This window comes from Morchella importuna (assembly GCF_003444635.1).
Source record: "Morchella importuna strain M04M26 chromosome Unknown Morimp01GS079, whole genome shotgun sequence".
Taxonomy (NCBI): domain Eukaryota; kingdom Fungi; phylum Ascomycota; class Pezizomycetes; order Pezizales; family Morchellaceae; genus Morchella; species Morchella importuna.
The window spans coordinates 25,183-36,271 of NW_025763475.1; the positions used below are offsets into that span (position 1 = coordinate 25,183).

The following is an 11,089-nucleotide window of genomic DNA, read 5'->3' on the forward strand; positions in this document are numbered from 1 at the left end:
GTCCTGAGAGGCGTAGCTCCCCGTCGGAGAAGTTCCTCGTAGGGTCTACTGCGGGGGAGTGGATATTGAAGTCGCCTACAACGATAAGGGGGTTGGGGGTGTGGGTGAAGATTTCGGTCGGATTAATCGATCTCGAAGAGTTGGATAACTGTCTGTTATAGATGTTGGTTATCATGAGGGTGGAGTGGGAGTTTGAGGAGGTTGGTAGGAACCTTAACCCGTCAATTGCTGACCCCAGTGATATTATAGGGGTTGAATTTGTATGGGAGATCTATTATTTGATAAGCAAGATAAGAAGATCTGTTAGCAAAGCCACACCAAATTTGCTTTTTTTTTGGTGGGTCAGCACTTTGGTGACAGTTTAAGGGATAAGAATACGAGTTTCCTGTCCGGACCATATCCTTATAGCGAGAGTCTACTGTACGGGGATTAGACGCGAGGTTAGCCGAATTAGGCGCCCTAAGGATACGTAACGCTAAGCGACTCTATGTATGTAGGTACATGTAGGTACTTCTACAGGTGTCTGGATCACGGGCACCTCTCCAGTCTTTTGTCTCTCTCGTATTCGTATCGTAGACGAAGAAGAGATACTTGTACCAACAGCCGGCCAACAACCCTAAGGTCCCTATCTAACCTCTAACTAAGGACCCTTGCTTGGACTTTGACCTCTTTATCTTGATCCTAGCCACGGAACTCAAACTGGAACAAAACATAAACGCTCACCAGCCTTCCAGCGAGGGCAAAGAATGAATCTATGTGCATCTATTAATAGCACCCCACATTGACATCCATCAAAAAGCTACATACGGGCGACGAAAGGAATGAGGCTCTTTCCAAACAGAAGGGGGGAAAGTGAGTAGATATGTAGGGAGAAAGGATCGGGGTTTTTACATGCACCTTCCTTCCCCAGATTTTCTTTCGGCAGATTGCTTTTTCTGTGACGTGCGTGTGTGTGTTTGAGTGAGCAGGGGTGGCGGCTGTGGCGTAGCTGTAACGTCATCTGCCAGCCAGCTGCGTGTCCAAGAATCGGTTTAATTGACAGGTCAGGAGAAGACCGACAGGATCGATAGGAGAGGACAGGGCAGAGACAGGAGAGAGAGAGGGGGGAACTTTTCGAGACATATATCTACAAGAGGAGAGCAGTGTGTATATCTGCAATCCAATTCACCATTCTGGTACCCTAATAGGACATCACGAACAGTACGACTGATATCGATCTAACGCAATATTCACCACTCCCCACCACCACCACCTCCACACCTCCAACAGTGGCACCATGGCAGCCCTCCACGACGCTCTCAAAACCCTCTCACCCACCACCGTCTCCGCTCTCCCCACACCCGACACCCTTCCCGGCTACATCACCAACGCCCTCCGCGATACTTACACACTCATCAACTCCCTGCCCCCGTCCGACACCGACACCGACACCCCTGCCTCTCCCCTCCAAAAGGAATGGAAGCCCTTCAAGCTCAACGCAAAAGATAACCCGCACAACTTCAGCGTCTACAAGCTCGCTGCAAAGGACGGAAAAGGCACCTGGTTCGCCCGGCGCAGTGTACACTCGCAGCTGGGCTTTCGGCGGTTCCGTGCGGGGCTCGTGAGGGAGTTTGAGTTGGGTGCTGAGAGGGGGAGTAGTGTTCGTGGCGTGGGGAGGGAACGGCAGATTGAGAGGGGGAAGTGTGCGTTGGGGCAATCAGAGAGTATGGCCCACAACCACAACTCAATATCTATATTCTATAGCTGAAGCCACATTGCTAACTAACCCTAACCCACAATAGTAAACTACCTCACCGCACAATTCCCCGGCCCCTCTGCGCCTCGAGACTTTGTAACATCAACCATCACATCCTCTGCGCACCCGCAGGACCTGTCCCCGCTATCCGATGACGCCCCTCCTGCCCCCGCCCCCAACGACGGTTCACCAAAGCCTCGACAGTTTACGATGATCTCGAGGCCGCTCACGGACCATCCTGAGTGTGCGGAGCGTCAGGGCTATGTCCGCGGCCAGTTTGAGAGCGTCGAGTTCATAAGGGAGATTCCGTCTGTGTGTGCCCCGCCCGTGCAGCCCCGTCTGGTACGCCGCTCGGAGGAGCTGCGTAGGGTCCAGAGTGTGCCGAGTGTGGCGACATTGCAGGAGGATGAGGAAGGGGAGGGGGAGCGTAGGGGGAGGAGACGGGGGAGGACTATCACGTTTGCGGATACCGAGAGTGTGCCAGAAGGGCAGCAGCAGCCAGGTTTGGAACATCCCTCGGGATTGTATAGACTAGTTAAACTAACAGGTAAATTTACAGTAGTAGATGAAGGACCGCATCCGGAGCAGAACCCCGTCGAGTGGATCATGATCACGCGGTCGGACCCGGGCGGGAGTGTTCCGCGGTGGATGGTTGAGCGCGGGACGCCCGGCGGGATCGTGAAGGACGCTGATAAGTTCCTTGAGTGGGCGGCAGCACAGACGGACTTGGAAGACGGCTATCCAGAGGACGAAGAGTCCGAAGAGATGGCCGAGGGAAGCAGGGTCGGCGGTGACAGGGGCGGCGGGGGAGAATCACAAGTCCACGGCCAAGAGCTCTATGACGCCTCGAAGCGTGAGCCCGAGCATCCACCGGAAACCTCAGACAGCAACGTCACCCCACAAGGTCACGAAGACCAGTCCCACGGCGGCCTCCTCTCATCAGCAGTTTCCGCCGTCTCAGCAGGTGTATCAATGCTCACCCCCTCCGTCATGAGCACCTCCACCACCACCTCTGAACACGGCACCCCTACCGCCTCTACCACTACACACAACGACCTCCCCACCCCTCCTAGTACCACCCCCGGCGCCACTACCCCCTCCCACTCAGACGACGACGCTGTCTCCATTGCTAGCTTTGCCACCGCACCCTCCCCCGACGACACCACATCCGTTACATCCGTCTCCGCCTCCACCTCCGCCCCCTCCACCCCCGAAGATAAAGCCCTCGCGCGCCTACTGCGCGAAAAAGCAAAGCTCTGCGAAAAGCTAGAGCGCCAACGCTCACGCGAGCGAAAGAAACGCAGTAAGGACGAGGAGAGGGAGCAGAAGCTGCTGGAGAAGCATATGAAGGAGATAGAGAAGCGGGAGGCGCGGTATCAGAAGGATGTGGAGAAGGCGAGGAAGAGAGAGGAGAAGAAGAGGTCGAAGGAGATGAAAGAGGTTGTGGAGTTGAAGAGCGTTGTTGAGGGGTTGACGAAGGAGAATCTGGCGTTGAGGGAGCGGGTGGATGTGTTAGAGGCGAGAGAGAAAGAGAGGGAGAGGGAGGCGCAGAGGCATGCGGAGGAGGCAGCGGGCGCGGTGGGGGTGGAGTAGTGTGTTTGTGTGGTTGTATTTGTAGTAGGATATCCTTTCCCCCCTCTGCATTGTTAGTTTTTATTTTTGGTTTTTGGTTTGTTTTCGTTTTTCGTTTTTGGTCTTTGTGGCGGCGTGGTTTTCTGCGGAGCGGAATGTACACATGGCATGAGAGTCCGCAAGCGGGGTTAACGCACGATATTACCACGATATACGAGAATATACGACAGCGAGCAGGTGTTTGAGCATGATTTTTTGTTTTCGTCTGGCTTTTTTTGTAAAGTAGTAACTTCGGCAGCGAAGAATACATACATACCTGGTGTGCGAGTGATCTTTCATGACTCAGTCACCTTACAAGTAACTGTGACCTGCGACGTGGTCTCGGGCATGTGACTTCACACGAGGGCCGCGCGGAGGGAATGCGCCTGCGAAGGCAGTCTTTCAAAGACACCACTCTATACGGTTCATCATGTACTAAGCTAGGACTCTAGCCCAAGAGCAAAGGCTTCATCACGGTCTTGGTCCCCGCAGAGCGAGGTCATAGTATGCAAATATTTAAGAGGCAAGATATATAGAGTGAGGAGTATATAGGTGTGAGAGCTCCAGGACACCCCCGGGAGCGTGATTTTCGAGCTTATTTTATAGGAATTGCGGGAACAGGAATCCATACTGGCAATAGATATCAACATACGTGTTGCCTTAATCTTCAAGTTCCTAATTCTCTATTCGAAGTACTCTGCGTCTTTGACAGCGTTGCTTCAACGTATCCGTAATTCCATCAACGTAAAACCCCTCCGGGCGGCCATAGAGGGCAATTTACAGCCCATTACAAGGGGTGAGAAATTTGACCTTCAAAATTTCAAGTTGGAAAGCGGGCATGACCAACACACTCTGTTGCGACTGATAAGACTATAGTAACCTAATGATTTTAACGTAGTGGAACACCTTCTTGAGTCATAAGCTTTTATACAGAGCTACATAGGCTTCGGTATCATGTTTTATAAACAAGAACCGACAATCATTGACCCTGTCGTTCTCAGTCATAGAATGTTGAAAATTGGGCATCCCAGCCGCTCTGCCCATCGTATCGCCCAGTTAATACTGCAGTGGGTGGCATGTGGGAATCCTTGGTATATACTGAACTCAATCTATTTTTTTCCCGCCAACCTCTGTCTCAGGTTTGGGTTATGTGGTGTTAGTTTTGGTTGAGGTAGAGGCGTGGGGTGTTGGTGGTGAGTACTGGAGTTGGGCGTTGAGGGTGCAACAACGGGTCTGTAAAGTATTTATAATATGCCAGGTCTAGGAAATACCGAGATATATTAGCCCGTCCCTTTCCTGGTGTTGAATTATTTGCCATACTAATCTATTCTACACATCCAGACGTAATTGTTGTTGTAATTTGGCAACTCCTACGCGTACGGCCAGTAACACCTAATCGTAAACGACAACTTCATCCTACTGTCAAAATCTCACGCGTCAAGGTTTGCACATGTGAACTTGGAATTGCACATGATGAATCATGTTTTATATCACTTCTGGAGGTCACATGGAACAAAAACATTGCTCGGTAAACATATAAAATATAACGAAAGACAATAATAATAATCCTTACAAAGCTGACTGATACTTTGCCCTCCCCCACTAGGATACTTTCTCCACACCGCCACTAATAGCATCTATCAACATTCAGGGAGTTTCGCTATCAACCATGTTTAGTACTCGACCACCTACCAGGGAAACGTAAAGACAGTTAGAACTTACATCTGCATGATTCCTCAACAAGCGTCTCGGAAACATATTCACCCTTACTAGTTTTGTCCCAGTATCTATCAACGGAGTGTATCGAATCAGCACGCTGGGTTCATGACTACTAAAGAGAAGGGTCAAAATTGCGTACGGGTTGCCTTTCACTGTCTCTCCTACGACATAGCACATAAATTTTATCATTGTTCCCTTCGCGTACGATCCCGTGGCGGGGCATTTCGTATCGTTGACTTCTGGGCACTTGCGATGACGAGCTCCGTCCGCGGTGATTTTGCATGTTCGCGGTTCTTGGTTCGATGCTGAACCTTGTCCTTGTGGGACGGGGTTGGCGAGAATGAAGGAGAAGAGGGAGAGGAAGGAGAAGAAGGTAAAGAGGAATTTCATTGTTTTTTACTGGGGTAGTTGCTAGTATACTTGCGGGTGATTGTTGAGAGTTATGATGATGATGGCGAGGAAGATCGTGGGAAAACCGAGGTGAATAGAAGCAGTATTTATACTTGAATTGTGATAACATGACTTACACGATTGAGAAATTATATTGAATTTGCAAGTTTGTGCTTAAGGTTGGTCCCCGCTATGAGTGATCTCATGTGCGTTCTCTGTACAGCTAGCTGTTCGTGTTTTACTAGAGCTCATCGTTGCACTTTCACTGCTGGAGGCTGGTCACAGTCCTATCATATTAGGCCCCTAATTAGCGGCGGGCTATTGAAAGACCTCGTATTCAAAAGGGCATTTATTCGAACCTAAATACTCAATAGACTTTCAGCGTTCGTGCTTCAAAGAGGCTAGTAGTCATGTATCCCTTAAATGTGATAACGAGACCGCCGGGATCCTAGATGAACATTCAATGAAGGACAAAGACAACCAATTGGAATCAACCCGGGAGTGGAAACTAGGTAGCTGTGGCGTTGCAATAACGTTATTTCGACGCCCATGTTTCACGTCTATCTTTATCCCCCAATAAATCTCTTCAGTGGCGTAAGGCAACTACAGCAGATGATCGTGCTGTTTGATCGTTCCCAGCTGGTTGTCCCCAAGCCGTCTTCTCTATCCAGTCAATGATCGATCTTGCATGCGGGAATATGCAAATTGGCATCCGGAACCCTGACAACCTCGAACAACAGCGCTGATATGGCCTCATATCTTCCTTCGCCTCTACGTAAGGTCTTTAATCTCACATTAACCTTCGCAGAAGGTCATGTGGAAATAATAGTTTTTATTGATCGATACCTGGATTCGGTAATTCTTTCCGAAAGTTTTGCTTGGGCTCAAACTACATAACCCTAGAGATCGCAGTGTGTAAAGTAAGTACATACAAGTACAGTACCGTATTTCTTCGGATAAGGCAGCACTCTTTAAAAGTGCATGCATAAAAGTGTACATAAATAGATTATCAATCTCAACGAGGGCAAACCGGAAACACAACGTATCCTTGTTGACTCAATCTACACTCATAAGTTGCACTTGTGTCTACTTCAGTTCATCAGCTGGGCGTCCAGGCGAGAGAGGCTTTTGAAGACATTCCCAACTTCCACACAAAACCCGCTTTTTCGAAGTTGATGTACTCGCATATCAAGTATGTATTTGCGCAACCAGCAAAACACACACAGAATCCAGAGAGCTTTCCCATCTCCCCTGAAATTATGTGTCTTCTATCTAGACACCTGAAAGACTCTACAGGCCACTTTTAGGCCATATCTACAAAGAACAAGCCCTGAAGGTGAAATATGTCTAAAAGGGTCCTTTTATGGCACCTTTACCAGTATCTCAATTGGGCCAGGAATTTGAAGCATGGACCTCCTTTATCAAAATTATACTATACCTGGTCGCTGATATCTTGGTTTAGGTGTGGGGCTTTTTATGAGTTGTTGAAAACCTCGATTTTTGGTATGTTTTGCTGGTTGGGCAAATACATAATTGACGTGCGAGTACCCCCATCCTAAAGAACGATATTGTGTCATAGTCAGAGTTCCGAAAGGCTAGTGTATTCAAACGTTCCAGGGAATCAAGAGCCTAGCTACCACGCAACTCGCGAGCAATATCTCACAAGAGCCTACCACCAAACTTTCCGACCAACGTACTGGAAGTCCCAAGCACTCGAGCTTTCTAACTTCACTCAGGTGCCCGCTCAGGTATTCTACCCAAGTATCTACCTCCTGCGGAGACCGGTGTCCATCCCCTACCATCCAAGGTTCACATACCTTGGCACACGTTAGAGTCGCAACTCTCTAGACCCGGTGTAGCTAACGATACCTCATCGATCTCTAATATATCGGTAATCACAACCCTCCAATGCCTCATGGTAAGCACAAGAATACCTGCTTCCTGTGTGTATAGAGTACATACGTCAACGTGTAACCTCATCGAGATCCCAGCTAGGGTCAGGTTTTAATTATCTCGAGTCAGGGCTAGGGGTATTTCTCAATTAACCGGCTGATATCGATCCCCGTTGATCTTTTAATTTTACCGGCCAATGAAATTTAGCTAGACAACCTACCTACTACGACCACCGCACCTGGTGGTACACTTACTAACTATATGTATCCTTGCTCCTACTCTAGCTACCATGCATAGACACCAGATCCATTTGAGGATAGGTTGTTTTGGTGCAAGTTTTTAGGCAAAACGCCCTTCCCGTCAATTGGCTGATCTTGGCTGCTGTTAGGCCATTGTCTTGTGGTTTTTACTGGCGTATGTATCATTGACCCTAACTCCCGGACTATCCATCATTCTGGAGATTTGGTTATTGAATGACTTCGGAAATGGTTTTCGTTCACTAAGAGCATTTGAATTCGATAGTCAGGCATCAAGTATCTCTATTATTTACAACCTTTACAGACGTTTCTCCGTTCTCAATACAAGGCATCATCAAGCCGCCACCCAAGACAAAAATACCACTCGTAACAGAAAGAGAGTTAAAAAAAAAAAAGAAGAAAAGAAGAAAAAAAAGAAAGAAGTATCGCTCATAAAAAACAGTAAGACATTATCCACCATCTAGCTCCCGCAGCAGCTATCTCTTACACCTCGTTTCCGCCCTTCTCGTCGACAATCACCACCCTCTTCTCCAAACTCTTCTTGACAGGGTTGGGCGACTCGAAGATCTCGGTGAGCTGTTCCAAAGTGTGGCCCGAGGTCTCAACGAACCATTTCCAGATGACGAAAACCTCAAAGCAGTTCCAGCCCACAAACACCAGGTAGTACCTCCATCCAATCTTCTCCATGGCGACGGGCGCGGCAAAGGTGTTGACACACATGGCGATGTTGAGGAACAAGAAGTTGAGGCCGGAACCCTTGGCACGTGTCTTGGTCTCGAGGACTTCGGCGCTGTAGAGGGCCTGCAGTGGGGTGTAGGCCCATGAGAAGGCCATGCCGAAGAGGTAGATGAACACGATGACGGCGTAGGATGCGCTCTTGTTGGAGCTGGAGACGGCCGTTCCGGCGGTGATGATGGCGAAACAGATGACTGTGAACGAGGTGGCTCCAATGAGCATGTTACGGCGACCGAGGCGATCAAGGAGGGTGGCACCCCAGATGGCGGCGAACATGCAGAAGATGGGGTAGATTCCGTTGAGGACGAGACGGGTGTCGGAGGACTCGATACCGGTCTGGGCGAACATGGTAGGCATGTAGTAGGAGACTACGTTGTTTCCAGACCATTGACCAAAGAATGCCATCGCGACTGTGGAAAAAATAGAAGTGATGTTAGTATCTACTATTACTACTACAGGTCACAGCCTTAATTATAAGGGCAGGTGATAAACTTACTGACGAGTCCGATTCTGTAGCGGGCTGCACGGGTGTTGAAGAGATCCTTGTAGTTCCACCACATCTTATCGGAACTAGAGCTCGAAGAACTGATTTGCTCCGTCATCTCCTGGTATTCAATCTGGACAACTGAAGAGTTCCTGTCGCCTTCACCGTGGTACTTGGCCAAGATAGCAATTGCCTCCTCGTTGCGGTCCTGGGAAATGAGCCAACGCGGTGACTCGGGAAGGAAGAGGACGAGGATAGCGACAATTCCGGGAACGGCAGCCTGAACGACAGTTGGTGTTCTCCAAGCCCATGAGTTGTGCATGTGGCGATTGCTACCGACGCAGCACCAACTTGCAACTGTGATATTGTGTTAGTCTTGGATTTTCTGGGTTTTGAGTATGGGGGGAGAGCATACTGATAGACCCTAGATACCAGCAAACGTTGTAAAGACCAGCTTGGGTACCACGATATGCTGGATGCGAAATCTCGACTGTGTAGGTTGGCGCTGCCGCGCCAGCAATCGAGGCTCCGAAACCAAGGATGAAACGTCCAGCTTGGAATTGGCCCACTTCATATCAATTGGTTAGTCCATTGTCTTGCTTCAACTAGGGAGATGTAAGGATTATACATACTTGTGTTGGCAGGTGTCTGAACGGCGGCCCCAATAACAACAATAACACAACCAATGAATATAGCCCAGCGTCTTCCATATCCATCTGCAAGCCAACCACAGAAAGGAAACGCAGCGATTTGACCCAACTACACAAGCCGTTAGAAAGGGAGTTCTTGAAGCTATTGAGGACGCGGGATATTTACGTTGTAGATGATAAAGACGATACCAGTGCTGGATCCCTTCCCATTCATACCAAAAGATTTCTGATATTGCTCCATATCATTGACAGCGCCCCTATATTACAACGAACCACGAATCAGTCTAAGACATTTCGTCACCATTGCGCGCAAGGAAAAAAGGGCCACTCACATGAGAGAACCATCGTAACCGTTCATAGTTGATACCAAGTATCCAACCGCCAAGCAGGTATACAGCTTCAATGAGTTCTTGCTCCACAAGGAAGGCTTTGGAAACGCAATCGCGGCATCATGGCTCGAATCTTCGCTCATCGGTGTTGTTTTCCGCTCAACGTGCTCGACGGTGTTCAGGTCTTTAGAGTCCATCTTGTTGGCTGCCGATGAAGATGATTGTTGACTTGTGCTGAGCTGGCCTGGAAAAGGAATACCGGAGCAGGGGAACCGGCCACATTTTATCTTCAGCGAACTGGAGGGCTCGCCATTCAATGGAGACGGAACCAATGTCTCACTTGTTTCTCTTGTGACTTAGGGGTCATGGTGAAGCTCTATGACCGCCCCCTTGGTTCCAACTAGAGCCCGGTCAGTAATACCTGCTCAAAACGGATAGGTACATAACTTTTTTTCTCCACACAAGTTCTTGGTTACATGCAGCTGATAGAGAGATCCTTCCCCACACTGCACACTTTAATTGCCACCCCAGTTGATTTTCTTCTCATCAAGCGAGAGAGAGCGAACCCAAAATACTTTACCCTGGCAGTCCTGGCACTAGCATAAGTTAGCCCTTCCGTTTCTTTTTTTTTGTATAGATGATCCGGTTCAGGTACCGATACATGGTCGAGCTGGAAGTGAATTACGCCACCAAACGCATGCTGGTTACTCAACTCTAAGGTAAGTAAAGGGGCGTTAAGCCTCCGTTTTTGCTTTTGATATCTACCGATACCAGTATCATGCGGCTCAGCTGATTACAGGATCCTTGTAAATCTAACTTCCTCCTACCTTGCTAGTATGACTTTTAACTCAACCTCTTCCTTGCATAGCTGGACATGCCTTGATACTACTAATATACTACTAATATACTACTAATATACTACAACCATTAATATTCTACTGAAGGTCATGTCTACCGTATCAGACAAGTTATAAACATCATATTAAGATAACTATAAATAAAGGCAGATGAGATCATGCGTAGATGCGGGGAAGCGATTGATTAATTCATTTCCCCGGTCATGGCATCGGGCTCTCGGTTAATGCAAAGGTAACTACATGTAGAGTAATATAGTACAGATTCCGGTGGGGAACCAAGGATCCGTCAGGCTGTGTGTATCGAGTTGGCCCGAGCTTGTGGTCCGATTAAACTTCTCAACATCTCAGCAGCAACCCGTGACGTTACGCCCAAAATTAAAAACCGTGGTGCGAAATCCAAGGTTGAAATTCCACGGTCAACAACTAACT

General features: G+C 48.6%; 2 protein-coding genes across 2 annotated transcripts; one reads left to right on the forward strand and one right to left on the reverse strand.

Moving 5' to 3' along the window:
* Positions 1–1,276: 1,276 nt before the first annotated feature.
* Positions 1,277–3,328, forward strand: LAJ45_11629 (uncharacterized protein; the record flags this gene model as incomplete). Its single annotated transcript, XM_046121111.1, has 3 exons — positions 1,277–1,703; positions 1,782–2,237; positions 2,295–3,328. The coding sequence occupies 3 exons, from the start codon at positions 1,277–1,279 to the stop codon at positions 3,326–3,328; spliced, it is 1,917 nt and encodes a 638-aa protein (XP_045965687.1).
* A 4,760-nt stretch (positions 3,329–8,088) lies between these two features.
* Positions 8,089–10,466, reverse strand: LAJ45_11630 (uncharacterized protein; the record flags this gene model as incomplete). The annotated part of the gene is made up of 8 exons (XM_046121112.1): positions 8,089–8,750; positions 8,837–9,181; positions 9,240–9,392; positions 9,457–9,583; positions 9,641–9,731; positions 9,807–10,151; positions 10,370–10,399; positions 10,459–10,466. 8 exons carry the CDS (start codon positions 10,464–10,466, stop codon positions 8,089–8,091), a joined length of 1,761 nt encoding a protein of 586 aa, XP_045965688.1.
* Positions 10,467–11,089: the final 623 nt, after the last annotated feature.